The following is a 26,280-nucleotide window of genomic DNA, read 5'->3' as shown; positions in this document are numbered from 1 at the left end:
TACAGATAAAGTTAGTGAGCTGCTTATAGATGTTGACTTTTGACATTATTGGTTTATTGGAACGCCACTTAAATAATTTGAAAATTCAGAGGCTTCCTTTAACAGGTTTTTCAAGGAGTTCTTTGTAGAGTGGGGGAGTGTCCATGTACATTATTCCATTTGAGTCCATAGACGTATCACAGCACTGCACTGAACAGGTATTTGAATGTTGTGCAGGGGCAGTTGAATTTAGTGAAATTAAACTTCTAATTGTTGTTGTTTATAGATCCTCTAACTTTGACTTCAGAGCATTTCTGCTGAAGCTGGAGAGGGTTCTTGGTTCACTTTATAGGAAGTACCAAAAATTAGTTATATGTGGTGACTTCAATATTAATTTTGTATGTGAATGTAGAAGAAAAAGGATATTGGTAGCTCTGCTAAGCTCATATGGTCTGATGCAGGCTGTGTTTTTTTCCAACCATGATGCAGGGGAACAGTAACAGAGCCATAGACAATATTTTTATTCATTCTTCATTACTAGATAACATCCTGTTAGTCAAAGGGTAAATGGCTTTTCAGACAATGATGCACAAATTTTAACACTAAAAGGTTTTTGTACTCAAACAGATGTTCTGTATAATTACAAACTATCTAGTAAAGCTAATCCAAGGGCAATAGAGAGTTTTTTAAACCTTGTTAAGGAACAAGAGTCGCAGGATTTTTATAGTGCCGATAACGTAGATGACACAGTTATAATGCTTTCCATAATACATTTATCATGCTCTTTAAGAGTTGCTTTCCATTAGAACATTCTAAACAGGGTATTAGCAGTAAAAGACTGTCTGGGTGGCTGACTAGTGGGATAAGGATATCATGTAGAACAAAGTGGGAATTACATCAAAATATTAGAAGTAGTCACAATCAAGCCACAGTAGCCCATTACAAACAGTATTGTAAGGTACTTAAAATGTTATTAGAAGGGCAAAGCGTATGTGGTACGCAAATAGAATAGCTAATTCACACAGGATAAAATTAAAACCATGTGGTCATTTGTGAAACAAGTGTCTGGTCAACAGCGCAAGGTCAATATAGAGTCAGGTCACAGTAAAAATATTTCTGTTAATGATAAGTCAGATATATGTGCAGTATTTAACAATCATTTTCTGAGCATTGCTGGTGAATTAAATAAGAACTTAGTTTCTACAGGGAATCTTATAACTCTCTTGGTAAGTGCCTTTCCGAGATTGATGTCTGAAATACTCCTCTGTGATACTGACAAGGGGGAAATAGAGTCAATAATTAAATCACTGAAGACTAAGGACTCTCATGGATATGATGGAGTCCCTAGCAGGTCATTAAAGTACTGTGCTGCACACGTTAGGCCTGTAATTAGCAATATTTGTAATTTTTCCTTTAGGAATGGTCAGTTGCCTGAATGATTAAAGTGCTCAGTAGTAAAGCCATTTTATAAAAAGAGAGAAAGGGATAATGTAGACAATTTTAGACCTTTTTCTATGCCATCAGTATTTGCTAAAGTTATTGAAAAGGCTGTGTATGTGAGGATAATTGATCATTTTACATGGCATAATTTGCTATAAAATGTACAGTTTGGCTTTAGAACAGGTTTAACAGCTGAAAATGCTACATACTCTTTTCTCTTATGGAAAGGGAGTAGCCCACAATTGGTTCACCTCTCTTTAACAACAGACAGCAAAAGGTCATTGTTCAGTGTTTTATATATATACTGCTACATCCATTTTCAATAAGCTACCATAAAAATTTAAAAATATTAGCAGTAATTCATGCACTTTCTAATCGCAACTGAAGAGTTTCCTCATTGGTCACGCCACCTATTCTGTTGAGGAGTTCCTTGAAAAATTAAGCTGATTCCTGCATTATATTGTTGACTACGCCTACTTAAACTTATGGCTTGTCTTTTTGTGTTTATGAACATTTCATTTTGTCTGTTATTACTTTTATGTTGTAATTTCATGTACGGACATGTTCCATGACCTTGGAGATTTGCTTCTCAATTTGATCCTAAGGAACTAGAGGTGTAAAATAAAAATAAACTACCAATTTACTTAGCAATTGTGTTGTGAATAAATGACCATATGGTCACATAAAATAGCCTGCAGTATTAACTCTGTACTAAACTGTCTCTTGCTATTTTGCAACACATAAAGTGCTTCTTGTTAGTATTATAACTGTAATTCAGTCTTTGTGATACTTTCCTATGAAGAGCTGTTTTCACTCCAGTAACTCATTTTGATCTGCATCCATAGCAGCAACTGTTATTCAGCATTGCAGTTACTAATAAATGTATAAAAATTGAATCAATAGATGTCATATTAAAGTTTATGTCTCACATTGCAAAATATAAACAACTATTTTGGTTTGATGTTGGCAACAAGTGTAGTATGATATGCTCACGCTATAGATATTCCTACTCTACACTGAACCCATGCTTGTATATAAAGGGAAGATGTGACTCTACAGGCTTACACCATACATTGCTTTGAAGCCACTGCTGCCATGTTGGATGCCCCAAAACATTAGTAAACTAATATTTACAATTGCTTCCTGTTCTTAATTTTTGTCATGTTTTAAAAAGAAACTGTTACAATGATTTTGTGAATAACATGAAATCAGGTAGAAAATTTCAGATGTTTTTTCTGGTCTTAAGTGCACATTTGATCCAGTAATGCAACAAATTTCACCTCATTAATGAAATTTTCATTTTGTTATACAATTTAAATAAGCAAAGAAGAGAAGAACATGATGTGAAAGGGCTGTTTTCACAATCTAGCATTTTCCTTAATACTGACTGATGGAACTGATGTTCAGTCTATGTCCTTTTCCCAAATTTTTACTATGCTTGGTCAGTTTCCAATCTCTCCTCCTCATGGTGTTTACCCAGGGAGCTTTTCAAGTTGGACTGATAGGAAATCTAAAGTCAAATGACAGAAATGAAACCACTGCAGCAAAGGTAAACAGCAATAACAAAATTGATCTACATAAAAGAAAATATCACTTGAACAAGTCGGCTTACAAATGAAATGTGACTCCTTTATACTTTACCCGATAATGAGAATGGTTACTGCACCTGTAAATGGTGCAAGCTGGTATTTTTGATCAAAACACTTCCACCAGAAGCTAATGTTTTGGTGAAATTCACATGACAGACAATAGCTTCAAGTTTGTAACATTGTGACAACTTCCCTCATTATACCTCCAAGGCTGAAGCCTTGGGATTACATGCCTGAGGTGTGCATTGCTACCAGGACACCTTCACAATCTTATATGATGATTTTCATTCAGCAGACATATCCTGCACTGGTTGGTAAAGTGAACCAGACTACCTCCATCCAGGCTCCATTCCAAGTGTTCTCTTGCTCACCTCCTTTACAGTCCACGTTGTTATGGGGAGGGAGAGGAGGGGTTCGTACTTTTGTTCATAATGGATGCCTTGAGGCTAAACTGCTTGTGCAAAGATGGTTGCATTTGTCTGTGTTGATACAGTCCTCAAAGTTCCCACCAGAAAGATAGTATGCAGTTCTGCTGCAATCTGCTTGGGGAACCTGAGAGCCATAATTTGTAGATAGCAGCCATTAGCTGGTGCTTTTGACTGAGCAACTACTATAAGGCAACTCTTCAATGTTTTTTATCTTAAGATAGAAATTGAACATTCAAATGATGTCACTGTAGTTTATGACAATTTGGTGGATATGTACCCATACTGACAACTCTTCTTGCTATAAAGTGAGAATGTGCTCACAGTCTAATCTTGAAATGACCCTTCAAGGCATGTTGGTAGCCTGGACATATATACAAGCAACATTTTCCTGCTTACAGCAATAGAGAATAAGGCTTACTTGTATTTCCATTACAAAAGTGACTTTGTGATGCAATTTCATGTGGTCAAAACAGTCTAGAGAGTTTCCAAGCAACAAAACACAAACTATGCAAGGCATAAGGGTGGTATCAACTAATTTCAACTTTTTTCAGGAATTTCTATAAAGGTCTGTTCTCATCCTACAAAACACAGGGCAAAGTTGTACCATTCTGCTGAGTACCACTTTACATTAAGATCCAAGGAAGTGAGCAAACAGACACACCTGCCAATAAAACCTGACAAGTGTCCATTATAGTGCAATATTATGTCACTGTTGAATCAACAATTAATGAGATAGTATTATTCCTTTGCATCATAGTGGTAGGGTGAACTGGCACAGACTCATCTCCATAGAGTACTGTCTTCTGGCTCATGGGTTTCTACTCTGATGAGGGGACTCACCTAATTATGGTGTGTTAGAAATATACATTTCATTTCAATAGGCCATACACTATGTGAATGTATTTTACACTCTTAACAAGAGGGCACACAAATTTAAATGGAGAGTTGTTTTTTATTTCAACTGATGACTGGTCGAGTGTGGCACATATTTTAAAGTTTTGTTGATTGCTCAGACAGCAATCTGAACTTGGAGGTTTTCATGTGCTCAAACGCTGCTGGTTCATAATTTTTAGCATAGTGGTTTTTGACATTTTAAATAATTTTTATCTACAGTTTTAAAAGCTGAAATATTAAAGTTTTTATTCTGTGTGCCTCAGAAATTTGCTTTACTAGTCTAACTGCTGGGACTATTTTAGTGTAAGTGCCAAAGTTAGATTTCAAGTCCTCAAAAAGCCTATTCCTCATCATTGTCATCATCATCATCGTCGGTTATCAGAATCATCACCACCATCGCCACTTGGACTAATATTTTTAAGACCTCATATATGGTACCAACTAATTACACAGGGTGAATCACCTAAAATTTGCACCACAAATATTGCGGACATGGAAAGTGCTACTGATGTATGATTTTCATAGAATGGATTGGCAGTCAGAAGCTCATATTGTCAGCCAATAAACAGTTTATAATAATACTTCAGAAGTGTATTTTTTGTGCAAACATACACTTTTTTAAGTCGAACAGTGCCTATTGAAATTAATAAACTTAAAGTGTGGTGAATCAGAATGTTAGTGGTGTTTGTTGCAGGATTCTAGTGCAAGTCATTTAAGAGATACTGTATTTTGAAAAGTTCCCACACCAACACTTGTTTGTGCCATTCATTCTGTGTATGTTCTATGTGTGATGTTAGGTTTGTGTACAGTGTGCTTGTGTATTCCTCGAGTGCATTGTGACTTGCTAGTCAGTTGGGGATGTGACAGCCCAAGCAGTGTATCATGAGTGGATGATGGGATTTACCAATCAAGACCTAGCTGATATGCCCATGGTATATGGAGAGAGTAGGAAGAATACAATTTGTTCTTGTACAGTGCAAGCGGCAAGATATACCAACAGACATCAACCGTCATGGCACTTATTTATCAACCTCTTCAACTAGTTACTTGAAAGTGGTAGTGTAACACCTGGACAATGTAACAGAAGGAAACAAGTGGTGACGGAAGAGGGGGAAATTAATGTTCTTGCTACAATTGCAGTTGATCCGCAGATTAGCTCCCACGCAATTGAACGAGGGAGTTGCACAAGTCAAGCAAGTGTCCTACGCATTCTCCATCAACATAGGTTCCAGGTCTATCACATCTCTCTCCATCAAGAGCTGCATAGGGACAATTACAAGAATGGTGTTAACTTCTGTACATGGGCATTAAGACATGATACTCCAGCTGTATCACGTATCTTGTTTAGTGATGAAGTCTCATTTACCAATCATTGCCAGGTAAACCCCAAAACATGCACTATTAGCTTGTTGATAATCCCCATTGGCTTCGTCAGGTGGAACTTCAGCATCCATGGGGTGTAAACGTGTGGTGTGGTGGAACAGTGAAACATCAGCTCATAGGCCAGTTTTTCATAGATAGAGCACTGAGTATGCACAAGTACCACAGCCTACTAACAGACTATCTTCCACAGAAGTTACAAGATGTTCCTCTGCAGACTAGGAGGAACGAGTGGCCCAACATGATGGCTGCCCAGCCCATAGTGCATAAACTGCTAAGCATGTCTGCACACATTGTTTCAAAATCGATGGATTTGATGCAAGGCACCTGTACCTCGGTAGGCCCGTTCCCCAGATTTGATGCCCGTAGACTTTCTTCTGTGAGGAAAGCTGAAAGATGCTGTCTGCAAGCACATACCAATTACACCTGAATGATATGCAATGACGTATTATTGCAGCCTGCTCAGACATCTCCATTGAGATGCTAGCACATGTGTAGTAGTCATTCCATACCAGACTAGGAGGAAGTATTGCCACTGCTGGTGGTCATCTTGAACAGAACCTGTGATGGTTAGTTGTTTCCTTACTGGTCAGAATCCACATAACTAGTGTATACACTTGTCTTGTTCTTTAGTGTGTGCTACCACAGGTAATGTAAAATTGTTGGTGTGACAACTTTTCAAAATACGAAATCACATAAATGACTTGCACTAGAATCCTGCCAACAACAGGATGGACATTCCAGTTTTGCTTACTTTTAGTTTGTTGTTGTCAAGAGGCTTTGTTCCATTTAAAAAGGTGTAGGTTTGCACAAAAATACACTTTCTCAGTATTATTACAATCTGTTGATTGACTAACAGTAAGAGCCCCTAACTACCAATCCATATTGTGAAAACAGCACACCAATAGCACTTTCCATTTTTACAATATTTGCAGTGCAAGTTTTATGTGATTCACCCTGTGCAGCTATTTTCAAATGTGTACCCACAACTTTTATAAGCACTTCCCAAATAGCAAATTGCAAATACACTTTATATGTCTTATTGAAACACCACAAGTTTTAAGCCTAAAGGAGCAGTGATGACTGAACTTATACCATATATTCTATCAGTGCACATTCAGCCTTAAACTTTCGGTGTTTCAATAAGACAAATGTAGTAATATTCAAATTGTTATTTATGACATGCTTATTACAGTTGACAGAAAACGCTTTAAAATAACTATATAAGTTAAAACTCACTGGTATATGATGTCTCAATAAATATTACGGCCTGAGTGGATAAATGTACAAATTTATGGTTCTGTTGTCCTCTGTGAAAATGATGCATGAGACAAAAAAAATCCCATTGTGAGACAAGATGGTCAATACCTTCATGGAAAAATGTTTGTGGTTGTCCATAGAACCATGTATGCCCCTACTCATCCAAACAAATCGACAGCCACAAATGTCTTTCTTCAGGACTCCAAAAATCTGGGAGAGACATGTAAGAGCATCCCAGTGAACTTCTGCAGTGCAGTTGAAACAACAGGCACACCAGCTCTGAGAAAGTCATTGATGATCTTTCTCTCTGACCACAAGGGCTTGCTGCTCAATGTCGTTCTGGAACAAGGTGCCACAATTACTGCACAGTGGTACTTGTACACCTTGAAAAGACTGGACCATGTTATCCAGCCCAAATGCCTAGGAATGTTGGCAGATGGCATCATTCTGTTGCTGGATAATCCCCACCGACATGTTGCCAAGGCTGTTTCAACTTCACTGCAGATGTTTCACTGTGAAGCCCTTACACATCCTCCATACAGTCCCAATCTCACACTACACAATTTCCGTATCTCTTGAGCCCTGAAGAAAGACATTTGTGTCCATCAATTGCTTTGGACAAAGAGATGAACACCTGTGTAAAATAATGGTTTTACAGGCAACCGCAAACATTTTTCCATGAAGGCATTGCATGTCTTGTCTAACAGTGGAATAAATGTACTAACAGTTATGCTGATTACTTTCGAAATAATGAACAGTTTACTTACTTTTTAGGGTTCCATATCTCAACTGCTAAAAAACGAAACCCTTACAGGATCACTTTTTTGTCCATTTGTCTGTCTGTTTGTCCAACTGTTAAAAACCCTCTTTCTCAGGGACCAGTTGATGTGTCAAGTTGAAATTTATGTCCCATACTAAGGTATATGGTCCCTTGGCCGTGTAATGAATGTAGGCTTTTAAGGCAGTGCAAATAAAAGATATGACCTTTTATGTCCATATTTTGATACTCACAAACCCACTCATCAAAACCTATAGGGTACTTCCAGGTGACCGAGATTTATGAAATTTGGCAAAAACTAAGGTTTCACACTACAAGTATAGGAAAAAAAATCCAAAAAGTGTTGATTTATAATTAAATAACATTAAAAAAGTTTTTTGATTGTCTGTTTGTGAAGACCCCATTTTCTCAGGAACCAGGAGGCAACATCAACCTGAAATTTATGTCACATGGTACTAAGGTCTATGGTGCCTCTTAGCGGTGTAAAAAGTTTAAGCTTCCACCTCAATGCAGTCAAAAGATACAGCCATTCATGTCACATATTTGGATATCTTGCCAGTATTAATATTGATTACAGGCAAAACATATTTATAATGAAGTTTGTACAGAACCCTTGGTGTTGAGTCCCACTCACACTTACCCAGATTTTTTTCCGATCTCTCTTGTTTTCCTTTGACTGCACCTTACAGAATTCTATGTCTTCACTTTGGATGTCATTTTGACTAAATTGTATTTTACTTTTCCATTCAGTTATATATTATACATTATCAGCAAACAATCACAACAAGAGTCTTATTCACAGCAAAATTCTCCTGAGCATATAATGCAGTCAACAGTCACTAAAAGTTCGGTAACTTGTCTGCTTTGCACTATGTCATAGCTTTGATATACATCATCTTGTGTAGAGAACCAAGAAGAAAAACAACTGCTTACAATTGCTAAAAATTATGAATGTTGTACTTATTGCTTATCCATAAATCTGTGATGTTCAGGTAATATAGTCTTTGTACTTACTGTTTCAAATTACAGCTAGATGCCCTGATACCTGCTTACAATACATACAGCTGTTGCATGAAAGAAACAAGAAGTGACCAGATAAAAGCACTCATGGCCGCAATTGATGCTGCAGAGCAGGGTTGTTTAAATACACAGTCCATGAAAGCAAGGTTTGTAGATATAAGAAAGTATATTTCTTTTTCCCCTTCTTTTTAAAATTAACTTCATCCCCAAAACAAAATTCTATTGGACATATTGCTTGTAGTCATAAGATTTAGCAGTTTTATATTCAAACATAACAAGAAACAAATAAATATGTTTGTTAAATACACTGCCTGACAAAAATAGTGACACACCCAGAAGACATACTCAGGTGTCAATGTAACTCCATATGTGTGCATACTCTTGGCAGGTATGTAAATGATGTGAGTTGAAATTCTCTGTGAAACGATTCACACAATCATAGCTTTCGGTCATTAAGGCCCCTGTCAGCAGCAGACACACATGCGCACACACTCAAGTTGCAAGTTGCGTTTGCGTGAGTGTGCGTGTGTGTGTGTGTGTGTGTGTGTGTGTGTGTGTGTGTGCGCGTGTGTGTCTACTGCTAACAAAGGCCTTAATGACCGAAAGCTATGATGTGTGAATCTTTTTATTGTGCCTATTGTGACTCAGCATCTCCGCTATATGGTGAGAAGCAACTTTCCTTCTCTGGTATTGTTACGTTCCATCCTGGATTTTCCATTGTTTAATTCTCTGTGAAAGGTAGACTCCCCACCACAATGCTTTTAGTGTCATTTGTGTTCAGTGTTGCCAAATCTGGCAGTGTGCTTAAGGGGCATGAGAAGCATTGGATATTGAGTGATCGCTGCTATAAAGAACATAGAAATGCCGGGTACTCGAAAGAGACCTGACAGTTTGAAAGAAGCATCTTTATGGGTCTCTATTTTGCCAGCTGGTCAAATCATGCAACACTCAGATTTGTAGGATATTCAGATGTGACAATGGCCTAATGTTGGACTACGTGGGACTGTGTGGGCTGGAATACTCATGAAAGTTCCAGATAACCAAGTCACAACCACAAGGGAGGATATTACGGAAAGATAAAACATCATTTGACTGTATGATATGCTTTATTACATGATCTAGATTTCAACCTCAGGCCATTTTCAAGTGTTACAACTGGAATAAATGAATACACAATAAAAATACAAACAGCAGAAAAGTATGACAGAAGTATAATTAATGTTTAGACTACACGATTTGTTTTCCTCCTAATACGTCAAAAATCAATTGGCTTACAAGGAACACAAATCATTAAAATATATATCTTTGGTTGTATAAACCTGATGTTTTGTAACTAAAAGTGAGAGAGGAAAGAAATACCAAGTTGGAGGGACATAGGAGTGGAAGGGTGGAGAAGAACAGAATTGTTATAAAAATTAGATGTGCACAAGGGGGTGGGAGGGGGGAGGTGGCAGCAAAGTGGAATACAGTGTTCACAACATTAGTGAACGACATTTTTCCTTTTTCTAAAACATGGGTTATGCATGCCATATAATGGAAACACTGACATCTTGTATCTACTGCAAAGGTAATGTAAGCAGCCTGTTAAATAAACACTTCCACTACCTTGTTCCCTGACATACCATAGATTACACGGTGCAGACTGTGATGTCTCTGTGACAATCTTTGATGATCATTTCACTTATGTTTATGTTGGTTGCCGCTAGACAGAGTGAAATGAAGTGTAAACCTGTCATCTGGTCATCCATTTTATTTCACAGCCTTAGCCTGTTAATAAGCCCTGCAAGCCATCACCGCCCAATTGACATATCACAAAAATGTTCTCACTTTTACCTACGAAACATCAGCTTTATATAACCTAAGATGATCTCTGACATGTATGCAACAAAATAAATCATGTAACTGGAACATTAATTATATTTCTGCCCTACTTTTCTGCTATTTGTACTTTTATTGTGCAATCATTTCTTCAAGTTGTAACACTCGAAAATGGCCTAAGGCCAAAATCTAGATCATGTAGTAAAGCATATCATATAATCAAATGATGGTTATATCTTTCCTTAAGTTCCATATGACTGTGGCTGCACATGAAGGAAAAATCAAAAGGAAGGATCATTGTATTGTGGACCAGGCACACTGTAGTGCCTTTACATCTGCACCTGCCTTCTAAGAACAAGTGATGGACACTCTGCAACATTGTGTCATCCTGCACCATTGGTCAGAGACTAGCAGCAGCTGGAGCAGTTTAAATATGGGTGTACGAAGATTCTGTTAAAATTGTGATACCAGAAGTATTAGGCATGATTGTATCAAAATAAACTGAACAATAAATCAAAGTAGTAAGTTAACATGAGGCATTCAGCTGTGAAAAGTAGTTACTGAATCCAGGTGGCCAGTGATTTCAATGTGTCATCAGTTTTGCCACAACTGTTGAGTCAGTTTCTTGTGCCTCCCCGTTTCCATTTTTCTCTTGTTTAATAACTGTCTTTATTAATTTTGCTTTGCTCTCTTTTAGTTCTGTGTGTAGTGCATATCTTTGTATAGTACATATTTTCCACTTGTTTGATAACTACAATTTCATGTTTAAATTATGTACATAAACAGAAGACTACTTTCTGTCCACCCTGTATATTGTAACCTTACTCAGGTCAACCTAATTGTCATTGGATTAACCTCAGGACACCATGGAAAGAGATGCATAATATTAAGTACATATTGTGTGTGTGTGTGTGTGTGTGTGTGTGTGAGAGAGAGAGAGAGAGAGAGCTCTGGGATGGAGCTGATACCTGAGCCAGTCCCCAACGTGTTGTGTTGAGGACACATGGAGGGATCTTGCTGGAGATGGGAGTACCTCATCATTATGCAGACAGTTCACAGAGGCATGTACCATGTGTGAATGAGCATTGTCCTGTTGAACCAGAGGTGACACATTAGGTCACAAGATGGCCATGAATACCATTCTGCTGTCAGAATTCCCTCAATCACTACTAGTCATGAGCTGAAGTTATTCACAGTAGCTCCCCAGACCATGACACCAAGAGTAACACCACAGTACCACACCAAAACATTAGAATGCAGTGCAGAGCAGTGATTCATCACTGAACACAATGTGATGCCTTTCATCAGCAGCCCGCACTTCCTGGTCACAGCATAACACCAAACAAAGCCACTTGTGCCGTTGCATTAACGCTGGCCTAAGCCAGGTGTGCAACCACTCATGCACCCCCTGCTGCACCTTTTCATCGGAACAATATTTATTGCCTTCCAATGCCACTTTGAGTGGTCCAGAGATATGTTAATTATTTGGTACAAAGTCTCTTAAGTATGGCAGATGTGGCAAAGTATCAAAGTGCAGGTCATTGACGGTTGCAAGTGTTGCAAGGGCAGCATGAGTCCGAGCATTGTCATGTTGAAAACTGACATCTGTACTCATAAGTCCATGTATCTCTGATCTTTTTGCACTGATCTTATTGCAGCTGAAGCTGATTCTTTAATGTACCAGAATACGATGCACTGATGATGTTTTCCCAGACCATGTAGTGTTCTAAGACAACACTTGTTCGTCCCAAAAGAGAGTCAGGAAAACGTTCTCTGCCATTGGCTGCATCCAAAATTTCTTGTGTTTTGATGATGAGGAATGGTGCCATTCCTTGCTTGCTCTCTTTGTTTCGTGTTGGTGGTAGTGTATCCGGGTTTCATCTTCTGTAGCAATTCTCATGAAGAAGCTTCAGAGTACCACAAAATTTCTTCACAGGTGTCTTTCAGTTCTGGAGTGAGCTGGCATGGCACTCATCTTGCGGACACTTTGTAAAACTTAAGCACTTCATGAATGATTTTGATGTGCTGAGCCATGACTGATGTTCAGACCTGGAGCTATTTCATTTACAGTCATATGGTGGAGTTACATCACAATGGGTCTGACTGCTGCAAGAGACTCTGGTGTCATACCTCACTGTGCCTGACCCGACCACTGAGCATCTGTCACAGAAGTCATGTCCTCTAGTCCACTCATAAGCTTGTTGCAAGCCGATGGATTTCAATAGGTTTCGTGCCTTCACTGCTCGGAACACACATGACAGAACACTGTTCTTCCTTGGTGCATGTCATAAGCAGGGCATTCCTTACATCATTGGTAACAGTACTAACAACTTATAGAGTGACTACACTAAATGCTGAATTTTAATTAAACTTTTAAGGTTTTCATTTGACTCCCTCTTGTATACTGATGCCTCAAAAGAGAGTGGTAAGACTCCTGTGTTAAGTACATGACGGAAAACCCTGATGGGTTCTTTTCAAAGATCCTGGAATAGTTGCACTGACTTCCCAACACATTTGCTGCTTTATGGCAGTTTCTAATAATAATAATAATAATAATAATCAGTTACAAAATAAACAAAAATGATTTCCAAATTGATATTGTCTCCAAGTCTAGGGAGTTTAGTGGGCTTCTGTAATCTGCTGCAAAAGTTTTCAAGTTACCATAACTGGGAATTCCTGTAACTTTAAAATATAATTAAAAACACGTGCCACACCTTGTGCAAAGAGCTATGTCCATTGTAGGAAAGCTTGTGATAATACAGTTGTAAGCAACTGTTTTCTACATTTTGAACTTAAATAATTTTCATATTCAAATAAATGTTGTTCCCAGAGAAGCTTTTTTTTTTTAAAAAAAAATCTGAGATTTAGATACTGGTAAATCATATGTAGCACGACTTAACTTGCCAAAACAATAAAATGTAAATATTGTTTCGTAGATGGTGAATTAAACATATTTTGTAGATCATGATTAAAAATAACTTGAACTTTAGTATGACAACTAACTTTCATTTCTAAGATTCGATGGTGTATGGTTGATGATGTATGGTTTGTGGGGCTCAATTGCACGGTCATCAGTGCCCGTACAAAGTCTCAATTTTTACACAGTCCAACCTAGCCACTGTCACGAATGATGATAATGATGAAACAATGAGGACAACACAAACACCCAGCCCTCGGTCAGAGATAAGTTTCGAATTGTGTACACTAAATTGGAGAGAAAACTAATAAAATATGAGACTGAATTTCTGGCCATTATTTATCTTCAGACTTGCAGTCTTCTGATTATTTTAGGGGGAAATAAATGGTGCAAACTGTAATAGCTACCACAACAACTTTTACATGTTAATGTATGGCTTCCATGAATCGATGGTGCATTTTGTGTTTACTATATTTTTGAAATAAAAGGTGAGCATCATAGGGTGTTTTTGACAATATAATGAAAAAATAATTGCTACTCACCATATAATGGAGGTGCTATGTTGCAGAAAGGCACAACAAAATGATTGTCGGAAAGTTAGCTTTTGGCCTAAACGCCTTCCTCAAAAATAAACACACACACACACACACACACACACACACACACACACACACGACCACAGTCTCTGGTAACTGTAGCCAGTCTGGTTCCGGCTGCCAGAGACTGTGGTCGTGTGTGTGAGTTGCGTTTGCGAGTGCGCGCGTGTGTGCGTGTGTGTGTGTGTGTGTGTGTGTGTTTTGTCAATTTCTGATAAAGGCCTTGTTGGCCAAAAGCTAACTTTACAATTGTCTCTTTGTTGTGCCTTTCTGAGACTCAGCATCTCTGCTATATGGTGAGGTGCAACTATCCTTTTTGTTATATTGTTACATTCCATTGGGTGTTTTTGAATTTTCACACTCATACAAATATATTTGAACTATCCAGTACATTGCTCTGAAGTAAAATTAAGAAACATAAGTTGGAATTATAACATTTTTGATTGTGCTGGTGTCTATTTATGTTATAGTTCAATTGATTCTGCATTATATTATGTCTGAACATTTGTTTCCAGAGCTGGCCGTGCAGCTTATGTGAATGAAGCACTTCTCACAGATGTTGATGCAGGAGCTCATGGGGTAGCATTATGGTTGAAAGCAGTTTGCTCTGTACTGATAGAGAAATTGGGAGGAGAGAAAGCTAAATGCCTTTGTAAATCTGGTCACTGATGCAACACATTCTTATCTAATGATAACAGTATGAAGGTCGTACAGTTTTAACCTTTTTGTACAGTTCTTATCTGTTCTGTACCACACCATCACTGTATTAACAAAATACTTTATAATAAAGTGGAACTGAAGCACTTATCACCAATGTCTACACCTTGTGAATTTTTTAAAACTGGTGTTCAAGAATATTTCAATCAGTGAGTAGTTATATAGGATCTAACTCAGTAAGTACTCACTTCAAACTTCTGTGAGGTGTTGGGTTTATTATTAATGGATAATGTTGGTAATCTATAAATTTTTATGTGAGAAATCTGTACCTATTGAGCAGGTTATAAGGTTTTCAAAATACTTTAAAGGAAGGATGTCAAACAGTTGTTTGATAATATTCTTTGAGTGAATTTTGTGGGGGATAAGTGTTTGAGAGAATTAACTTTTATGTGTAGTCTAAAAGGGATGCTTAGGCAACTAAGGGCCGTCTGTACAAACGTCCATGGAGGAGGGAAATTTTGACACAAGTTCACGAAATTGAACTCAGCTCAGGAGTTCACTCTGTTGTATAATAATTAACTTGAATCAGCAGAATGAGGCTAAAAGTTCATCTAAATTGGCACAAAACATTGGCAACACTGCTAAAATCAGCTACTGATATGATTACTGCGATTTGACTGCAGATATTAATCTTACATCATACAATGAAGCACCAAAGAAACTTGTACAGGCCAAAAATAAACACACACACACACACACACACACACACACACAAAAACGACAGTCTCTGCCAACTGGAGCCAGTCTGGCTCAAATACAGGCAGAATACGGCACTGTGGTCAGCAACGTCTCTATAAGACAACAAGAGTCTGGTGCAGTTGTTGGATCAGTCACTGCTGCTACAATGGAACTTTATCATGATTTAAGTGTGTTTGAACGTGATGTTACAGTCGGCACAGAACGATGGGACACAGCATCTCTGACGTAGCAATGAAGTGGGGATTTTCCTGTACGACCATTTCACGAGTGTACCGTTATTATTAGGAATCCAGTAAAACATCAAATCTCTGACATCACTGCGGCTGGAAAGAGATCCTGCAAGAATGGGACCAACGAAGAGTGAAAAGAATCGTTCAATGTGACAGAAGTGCAACCCTTCTGCAAACTGTTGCAGATTTCAATGGTGGGTCATCAACAAATGTCAGCATGCAAACCATTCAATGACACATCACTGATATGGACTTTCGAAGCCGAAGGGCCACTGCGCACCCTTGATGACTGCATGACACAAAGCTTTATGCCGCGCCTGGGCCCATCAACAGTGACAGTGGACTGTCAACTGGGAACATGTTGCCTGGTCAGACGAGTCTCAATTCAAATTGTATCGAGCAGATGGAATGTACAGGTATGGAGGTAACCCCATGAATCCATGGACATATCAGCATGGGACTGTTCGAGCTGGTGGAGGCTCTGTATGATGTGGGACATGTGCAGCTGGAGTGATATGGGACCCCTGATATATCTAGATATGACTCTGACAGGTTACATGCATGCAAGCATCTTGTCTGATCACCTGCATCCATTCTTGTCCATTGTGCATTCCTATGGACATGGTCAATTCCAGGAGGATAATGCAACTTTCGACACTTCCAGAATTGCTACAGAATGGCTTCTGAGTTTGAAGACTTCTGATGGCCACCAGACTCTCCAGGCATGAACATAATTGAGCATATCTGGGATGCCTTGCAACATGCTGTTCAGAAGAGATCTCCACCACCTCGTAATCTTACAAATTTATGGACAGATCTGAAGGATTCATTCTGCCAATTCCCCCCCAGCACTACTTCAGACATTAGTCAAGTCCATGCTACATTGTGCTGTGGCACTTCTGCATGCTCACAGGGGACGTACAGGATATTAGGCAGGTGTATCAGTTTCTTTGGCTCTTCAGTGAGGACACACAGTAGGAGATGAGGGGGAGGGTTGGAACAGGGGCAGGTTTGGGACTTTGGTATTAAAACTCGGTGGTTGGTGTTAGTGATTCAGTTCATTTTTATAAACTTTAAGTTTCACCTGTTTATGACTGCCATACAGAAATTTCTTCATCTGACTTGAATTTAGATGCTACAGGTAAGTTAACACAGATTTTACTATCTAAAAAATTAAATAAATAAATAAATGGGAGAGAGAGAGAGAGAGAGAGAGAGAGAGAGAGAGAGAGAGAGAGAGAGAGAGAGAGAGAATTGTACTACTTTTATAAGTCAGTATGCAGTAAACTAGTTAAATTTACTGAAGTGCATCTATTACTGTAAATTCCTCATTGTTTTATCTTTGGCTGTACTAAAAGTTTTTGTCATTATGTAAATGAAATCCAGTATTTTAGTATGAAACAAAAAAATTGATAACCAAGGGAGGGTTTGGCCACTAATACACAGTCCTTCTTTAAAAGTTGATATTCCTTTACTGTTTACAGTTTGTATTGGGAGCTTATCGTCAATATGCTGTTTGTCTACAAGAAAAAGTAATCAGACAGCCACGATCCGAGGACGCAACAATCTGCGATAGAACAAATGAAAAGCAGTAGGGGATTGAGGGAGACAGGAAACATGTATAGAATATCTAAATCAACCTCATAAAGGTATGCTATAGATCATGCTAGCCTAAATTCAATCATGTTGGGAAATCCAGTTTTCTGTATAATGATTTGCAAGTCTTCACAAATGAAGAGACATCCATGCTAACTCAGTATCTAATTACAACTTCCAAATTAAATTATGGATTAATTCAAATTTGGGCTTGGAAGCTTGCAATGAATCTGCTGTTGTAAACGGAAAACTGCACTCAATACCCAAAGGTTGGACAGCCAATAAAATGGCAAGAGAAGAAGAATGAATGGTTTTATGAAACGAAACAAATGATTGTCACTGATTGTCTGTCTCCTGGCGCAAGTTTCAATAAAAAGAATGTTGGAGAAAGTTTTGATAACTTGAGATCTGTTTTTAAAAATATACAATTTTGAGCCACACTTCATATATAATTGTGATGAGGTTGCTTTAACTACTGTGCAAACACTATAATATGTAATTGTTGAAAGACAAAGGAAGTAAGTGAACCAGGCAACATCATCAAAATGAGGTACATTGGTAACTTCTTGTGCAACAATTGCACCCAGTGGAACATTCATTCCACCATATTACATTTCTTCCTAGGGTCCGCTTCAAAAAGCAGATGGTCAGTGGTTCTCTGCATGTATCTAGAGGTTCTGCAAATCATTCATGATGGAGGAATGCCAATAATTTTGTAAATTATTTGTGTCACTTCAAGAAATTTGGTTCTCCAACACCAGCAAAACCAACAATTCTTATATTTGACAAACATGATAGCCACATTCCAAACAAATCCTCAAATATTAGCAAAGAGAATCACATTATTCGTCTCACACTGCATCCTCAATGCAGTCATGAACTTCAGCCTTTGGATGTATCTGTGTTTGGGCCTGTGAAGAAATATTATACCACTGCCTGTGACTCTTGGATGCTGTCAAAGCCATGAAAAACAATGTCTTTATGTGACAAAACTGTGTTATCAATCAGTGCATTCACATACCAGCAAACAGCAAACAAAATCAAGATACACAGTCACTCCAAACTGCATTCAAATTGTATCACCTGAGCAGATATGATTAATTCTGAAAGCTCCAGTGAGAAAAAATGTGAGAAGTGATCAGAAAGGAGCCAGAAGTCACATGTTGACAGATACTCCAGAAAAAAACAGCATAAAAGAAGAGCTTTTGAAGAGGAAAACAAACTGTGCAAAGAAGAATGCTTGAAGAAGAAAGTTGACTTATTCAAATAGCAGTGAAGGCCTGGATGAATTATGAGAAGATTTTAGTGATATTCCCTTTGAAATATCCTCAGATTCAGAACTAGAAGAGGAAATGTCTACAGAAAAGTGTGTGCTCATTAGATTTGCCACAAAATTAAATCACATTCATTACATGGGGTGCATAATGAACACTTCGGTGATGACTGTAAAAATAAATTTTTGAGAAGAAAATGTACAAGTTGTGAGTTTATGCGTCCTGATGTAGATAACATTTTGTATGCCAGCAAGGACGATATTTTCATGTAGTTCTGAGCCCAGTGAAGAAGGAAGAAGAGAATTGCAACTTTTGAATCACTTAGAAAATAATCATTGTAGTTTGTATTGGTGCAGTTCATTTTATAACTTTATATGTGATTACTGTGTATTTTCATATGTGAAATTTGTACATGCCCCAAGATTCCCATCCCACTGTCCCAAGTCTCCTTCTGTAGGGGAGACTTGGGACAGAATGGAGGGTGTTATAAATTGTTTTTACACATAAATATTTAGTTTAGAAATAACTAAGAAACAATATTTGGAATAAAAAGATTTGAAAACAGTTTAAAGGCTTGCCTCAAACAGATTAAAAGGAAAAACGTCCTAACCTTCCCCCTCCTCCCATACTATATTTATTACTGAATGTTTTCTGTTGTAAAGGTGGAGGAAAATAAGCATGCACACAGTGAGCACTGCCTATGTTAGTCATCAACATGCAATAACCCTCAGAAATGGCAGGTGGCTGCACTAGTGGTAGAGGGTATGTAAAGCATTTCGGGGGATGTAAGTACAGTGCAGTCATTGATTTAATGTGGAGAAGCACTGATTTACCTGATGTCCATAAGGAGATGATCATTGGCTTTTGGGCAAAGGTGGAAGAATTTCTGAAATGGCAAAGTTTATAAACTATTTACATGCCACCACGGTTAAGGTATACTGTACATGGCAAAATGGCGCTATCCAAAACTGCCGTCAAGGCATTTGTAGTGCACCATGGGCCATAGGTGACAGGGGTGGATGATGGCTGCAGAGATGCATAGGTCAAACAGCTGTGCAACTGTTGAACAATTGACTGCCCAGATTAACCAAGCTACTACAAACAGTGTCTCCTCAATGAATGTTCAGCAAACATTGCTGTGTATGGGCCTCCATAGCAGGTGGCCTAGTTCATGCACCCATGCTGTCTTCTGTTCACCTGTGATGAAGGCTGTAATTTTCATGCCAGTAGTGCAACCGGATGTCCACAGAGTGGTGACAGGTGGCGTTTTCAGACAAATCACATTTTATGCTCTATCAGATAGGTGGCCATTGGCATGTATGGCACGAATTGTCTGGAAGCAAACACCCTGCAACAATTTTCCAGCGTTTTAGGTCTGAGGAATGTTTTCGTGACATTCTCTGGGTGAGCTCGTCATTCTTGAAGGGACAGTGGATCAACACAAATACACTACTGGCCATCAAAATTGCTACACTAAGAAGAAATGCAGATGATAAACGGGTATTAATTGGACAAATATATTATACTAGAACTGACATGTGATTACATTTTCACACAATTTGGGTGCATAAGATCCTCAGAAATCAGTACCCAGAACAACCACCTCTGGCCGTAATAACGGCCTCGATACACCTGGGCATTGAGTCAAACAGAGCTTGGATGGCGTGTACAGGTACAGCTGCCCATGCAGCTTCAACACGATACCACAGTTCATCAAGAGTAGTCACTGGTGTATTGTGACGAGCCAGTTGCTCAGCCACCATTGACCAGACGTTTTCAGTTGGTGAGAGGTCTGGAGAATGTTCTGGCCAGGGCAGCAGTCAAACATTTTCTGTATCCAGAAAGGCCCATACAGGACCTTCACATGTGGTCGTGCATTATCCTTCTGAAGTTTAGAGTTTCGTAGGGTTCGAATGAAGTGTAGAGCCACGGGTTGTAACACATCTGAAATGTAATGGCCACTGTTTAAAGTGCCGTCAATGAGAACAAGAGGTGACTGAAACGTGTAACCAATGGCACCCCATACCATCATGCCGGGTGATACGCCAGTATGGCGATGACGAATACACGCTTCCAATGTGCGTTCACCGCGATGGTGCCAAACACGGATGCGACCATCATGATGCTGTAAACACAACCTGGATTCATCCGAAAAAAAAAAAAAAAAAATGACGTTTTGCCATTCGTGCACCCAGGTTCATCGTAGAATACTCCATCGCAGGCGTTCCTGTCTGTTATGCAGCGTCAAGGGTAACCGCAGCCATGGTCTCTGAGCTGATAGTCCATGCTGCTCCAAACGTCGTCAAACTGTTCGTGCAGATGGTTGTTGTCTTGCAAACATCCCCATCTGATGACTCAGGGATCGAGATGCGGCTGCACGATCCGTTACAGCCATGCAGATAAGATGCCTGTCATCTCGACTGCTAGTGATACGAGGCCGTTGGGATCCAGCACGGCTTTCCATATTACCCTCCTGAACCCACCAATTCCATATTCAGCTAACAGTCATTGGATCTCGACCAACATGAGCAGCAATGTCGCGATACGATAAACCGCAATCACGATTGGCTACAATCCAACCTTTATCGAAGTCGGAAACGTGATGGTACGCATTTCTCCTCCTTACACGAGGCATCACGACGACGTTTCACCAGGCAATGCTGGTCAACTGCCGTTCGTGTATGAGAAATAGGTTGGAAACTTTCCTCATGTGAGCACGTTGTAGGTGTCGCCGCCGGCGCCAACCTTGTGTGAATGCCCTGAAAAGCTAATCATTTGCATATCACAGCATCTTCTTCCTGTCGGTTAAATTTCACGTCTGTAGAATGTCATATTTGTGGTGTAGCAATTTTAATGGCCAGTAGTGTATGTATATACCTTGGAGATCATGTCCACTCCTATGAGCAGTTTGTTTTTTCTCAGCATGAAGACATCTACCAGCAGAACAATGCAATATGTCACTTAGCTTGCAGTGTCCATGCATGGTTTGAAGAGCACCAAGATGATTTTACTGTGCTCCTTGGCCACCAAATTCCCCAGATTTAAATCCACTCGAGAATCTGTGGCACCACCTTGATTGGGCTGTTTTGCACCATGGATCCTCAACTAAGAAACCTGGTGTAGCTAACCATGGTACTAGAATCAGTATGGCTCTACATCCTTGTCAGTGTCCTCCAGAACCTCAATGACTCTCTTCCTGCATGTCTCACAGCAGTCCGCACTGTGAAAGGTGGTTCTGTGTTTATTCAGGCTTTTGACAGGTGGTCACATTAATGTGACTGATCAATGTATATGTGCAGGATAGTCAGAAACAGTCTCAAAAGCTTTTAACGGTGTTGCAAAGTCGATTGTGCTGAGAAATAAATGTTAATTAAAAATTTGATATATAGCACTATTTACAAGTTATTTAGCATTGCAATTAGCCAATCAAGCCATAGAATGTAAAAATACAAGTGTCCTACCACAGATGGTGTTGGCAAATGTTTTCTTTCAGTTTCTGCTAGCCAATGAATGAACAGTCTCATGTGCTATCATCTACACTACGAGAACAAACTGATGCTAATTTTATGTGGCAGGTTGCCCTGCAACAGCCTTACAAACTTTTCAGACTGTTTCTGACCATCCTGTACACACACACACACACACACACACACACACACACACACACACACACACACACACACACCCTTCCCCTTCAGTACAGTGGGAGTGATGTATTCACAAGTTTATTTACCATTTTTTACATTGATAACAACTTCTTTATTATTTACTTACCGAGCGAGGTGGCGCAGTGGTTAGACACTGGACTTGCATTCGGGAGGACGACGGTTCAATCCCGCGTCCGGCCATCCCGATTTAGGTTTTCCGTGATTTCCCTAAATCGCTCCAGGCAAATGCCGGGGATGGTTCCTTTGAAAGGGCACGGCCGATTTCCTTCCCTAATCCAATGCGACTGATGACCTCGCTGTCTGGTCTCCCTCCCCAAACAACCCAACCCTATTATTTACTTATTTTCAACTTATATTTGTACAAAGCAAAAATGTTGTTTTTTTATGTCATTAGGTTATGAACTGATAATTGTAGTTGAAACTGACATGATCAACAAAAGTTCACCAGTCAAAGATAATCCTAGTTCACAGTGACATATTTCAACATTAAGATTTATACAACACAGGTATCATATTACAGCTTGATCTGAGTTCATTTTCTGTACTAATCTAAGATCACTGCTTCATACAATTGGCCCTTGGTCTCCCAGTGGCTTTGTTATATCACTAAACATATTAGGCACCCCTTTGGCAAAGAAAGGTTGTAAAGCTGGATGATGTGATAAGAGTGTGTATGTGACTAAGCTATGGTCACAGAGCTACTGCACTGTCTTATAATTTATTATTTTCTCATAACTTTTACGACAAAGTAGCAAAATACGATCCTGCACATAAAGTTATAATTGATGTTTTTCAGAACAGTGCACCTGCTTCTCCTTTATCCAATATTTTTAAAAATAATGTTTCTATAAACAAGCACTTTGGACTCTCAGCTTTACGGTGTTTGACTGTTCTGCAGTTCAACTTCATGCGTGGTGTCAAATGAATCCAGAGCAGCCCAGGGGGAAAAGAGTTAGCTAGAGCTGCACTGAAATGGGCTCTCTGTTCCATTCCAGATTCACATGTAAAAAGGAAAAAGCATGATATTTGAATGATCGGAATAAGGGTATGGTAATGAATGTCATGTTACCAGATTATACACAAATGTCATCAAATGGTACTATTTGAGCAGAAGTTCTTACTCAAAGGACACTTGCACAATATGAAAATTGACACAGTGCTATCCATGATAGTTCTATCTGTTTCCAATCAAAGGGGGTTATAACTGACAGTGCTCTTGTTGTATTTCTAAATAAAATAAGAGCACTGACAATTACAATCTCCTTTGGCTGGAAATGGGTTGTTTATCATTACCAAATGAATGTCTTGCCTTTAATATGGAAGTACAGGACTTCAAGGGTTTTTTAAACCTATAAACAAAGGGACTTCAAAAAGTGAGTTACACATTGTCAATGCAGACTAAGTAACTTTTATTGAATCCTGCACTACACTTCACAGTGATACAGACACATGACACTATTTTTCAACATAGCCACAAAGTCTTTATAAACAACAGTCAGAATGTTCAATCAACTCACAGATTCCTCGACAATAGAAATCCGCTCCTTGGTGACAGTGCCGTTCAAGAACCAGTGTGCACATGTCTTCATCATTAGAAAATTTCTTCCTTATCAGATCTGGACTGTATGGCAGATCAGCATCACCCACATCTGTATAGTCTAGGTCAAATTTTTGGCACCATTTCACTATGGCTGGAAGCGATATTGCATTCGGTCCATATAGTGCCAGAGTTTCATGGTGAGTCTGTGTGCAATTTAGACATTTTGTCCACATGAATTATACTGTCCCATGTATTTCAACTTTGATGTATGTTTCCACTTGTCACACCATTTTACTCACACACTGTGATGCAGGTGTTATCCACATCACAGCAGAACTGTAACTGAAGAAAATCCAAACCATGTACTCTCTTCTGGCGATGCATCACTCTTGTGGTACAATGATGTTAGTGTGGGACAAAAAAAGGCCGTACGTAATGTCTTGCAAACATAGCCATTTATATTTTGAAAGCTGATCAAATACAAGCAAACTGTCTCGATTAATGATGGGTTTACAGGTGTAGAGCCAAGTTGTTGATTCCGTTTTATGCATAGTATTTTGATCATCCACCCACTCTTCTTCATGTATTATGTGCACACACTGACTAGATTCTAATCAGTCTGGTAGGAGTTCAGTGTGTGAGCATTCATAACAACATAGCTAACAATACTGAAGAAGACAGCTGGGTCTGTCTTCAATTATTGCGCATTAAATGGAATTAAAAACTCTACTGTTTATCCATATCAAAGAAAATAATCAATTTTCGAAAATATAATGTAATAGGATACATTTTTAAAAAACTACTCACTACCCAGTGGCAAGAGAAAACATGTATAAAGGTACTCAAATCTGCAAGTGGCTCCTTCTTCTGGCAGAAAGGTTGAAGGGGAAGGAAGAGGGACAAAACAAAACGACTGTTTGGGGTTAGGAAACGGGAAGAGTTTGGAAAAGTTGCTGCCTAGTACCCTGGGCCAGGGGAGACTTACTGGACAGAATGAGAAGGAAAAGACTGATTGTTGGGGACTGCATCAGAAGAGGTGGCCTCACCTGAGAGCATCCAGTTCAAAGCTTGGAACCATCAGGTCTAAAATTAAACTCCTCCCGAACAGGCCATGAAGGCCCAATGCTACCATAGGCATCACTGGATGCGGATATGGAGGGGCATGTGGTCAACACACCGCTCTCCCAGCCATACATCAGTTTCTGGGACCGGAGCCACTACGTCTCAGTCAAACAGCTCCTCAGTTTGCCTCACAAGGGCTGAGTGCACCCCACTTGCCAACAGCACTCGGCTCGGATGGTCACCCATCCAAGTGCTAGCCCAGCCTGACAGCGCTTAACTTCGGTGAGCTGACAGGAACCAGTGTTACCACTGCGGCAAGGCCTTTGGCACTATCAGGTCTAGTTGAGGGCAAATAAATCAGTGGCTTCACCAAGTTGTTGACGAGCCTAGAGTAGCTTGACCGTATATTTGATTGATGATGGGCATGGAGACTGCACTTGAAGAATGAACACTAAAGAAATGCTGCTTGAGCTGGAAGCATTTGTATAACCTCTTTCTAGGTGTGTTATGACAGGAGGCAGGCTGCAGTTATGCAGTCAACAAAGGAAACACTGTGCTGTGTTACTTATCTTCTAGCCACAAACTCAACCACTGAGGGTAGAGTGATGCACTGTAGGGTGCTGTGCCAGCACTATTGCAATGGTCAGTTGCAAAATTGTGTTGGCGGGTGGCCCATATATCCCTTAGCTTGTTGAAAACATCTGTTTGAAGCTCAGGCCATTACACTATGTTGAACACAAACCAATGGAACTTATAATTATTGTACTGAACACAGTGATTCTTCAAGTTACTGGCCTAATTGATGTTTAAATTTATTGCTGGATATTTTCAATGGACAAAAGTAAATCATTTTTGTGACAAGTATCTTTACAATTAATTTTCAGTGGAAGGTGCCATTTGGGTAGACTACAGGCCCCCAAACAGGAAAGGTTTTAACCTTCATTAAGCAAATAGAGGGGTTACTAATAAGGCTTATAAAACAAGTGGGAAATGATTGTATGTGGAGATTTCAATATACACAAATCAAAAAAAGTTTTGCATCACCATGGTTCCAAGAAACTCCTGAAGATACAGGTTGACTGTGGATATTGTATCCGTGCAGTTCTAGGCGCTTCAGTCCGGAACCGCGGGGCTGCTACAGTCGCAGGTTTGAATCCTGCCTCTGGCTTGGATGTGTGTGATGTCCTTAGGTTAGTTAGGTTTAAGTGGTTCTAAGTTCTAGGGGACTGATGACCTAAGATGTTAAGTCCCATAGTGCTCAGAGCCATTTGATATTGTATCACAGACACAGTCCCTTTGACTGTTCAGAGATGTCACTAAACCTGCACAAAGCTGTAAACAACCATGCATGAGCAGCACCTATTAGATGGAGGGGGTCCAACAGCTGATCAGTTC

General features: G+C 39.3%; 1 protein-coding gene across 2 annotated transcripts in view; it reads left to right on the top strand.

Annotated features, from left to right (window-relative positions):
- LOC124595876 (triokinase/FMN cyclase-like) overlaps positions 1-14,906 on the top strand; it is a 165,179-nt gene extending 150,273 nt beyond the window's left edge. For both annotated transcript variants that reach the window (XM_047134785.1, XM_047134786.1), the window contains 2 exons: positions 8,778-8,914; positions 14,615-14,906. In XM_047134785.1, the coding sequence (XP_046990741.1) occupies positions 8,778-8,914; positions 14,615-14,768 (291 nt within the window). In that variant the 3' untranslated portion in view covers positions 14,769-14,906. The remainder of the gene's footprint in view (positions 1-8,777; positions 8,915-14,614) is intronic.
- The last annotated feature ends 11,374 nt before the right edge of the window (positions 14,907-26,280 follow it).

The sequence above is a fragment of the Schistocerca americana genome, chromosome 2 (genome assembly GCF_021461395.2).
Source record: "Schistocerca americana isolate TAMUIC-IGC-003095 chromosome 2, iqSchAmer2.1, whole genome shotgun sequence".
In the NCBI taxonomy this organism is placed as follows: domain Eukaryota; kingdom Metazoa; phylum Arthropoda; class Insecta; order Orthoptera; family Acrididae; genus Schistocerca; species Schistocerca americana.
The sequence above is the reverse complement of the archived record's forward strand: the minus strand, read 5'-3'. Positions and strand labels throughout refer to the sequence as shown.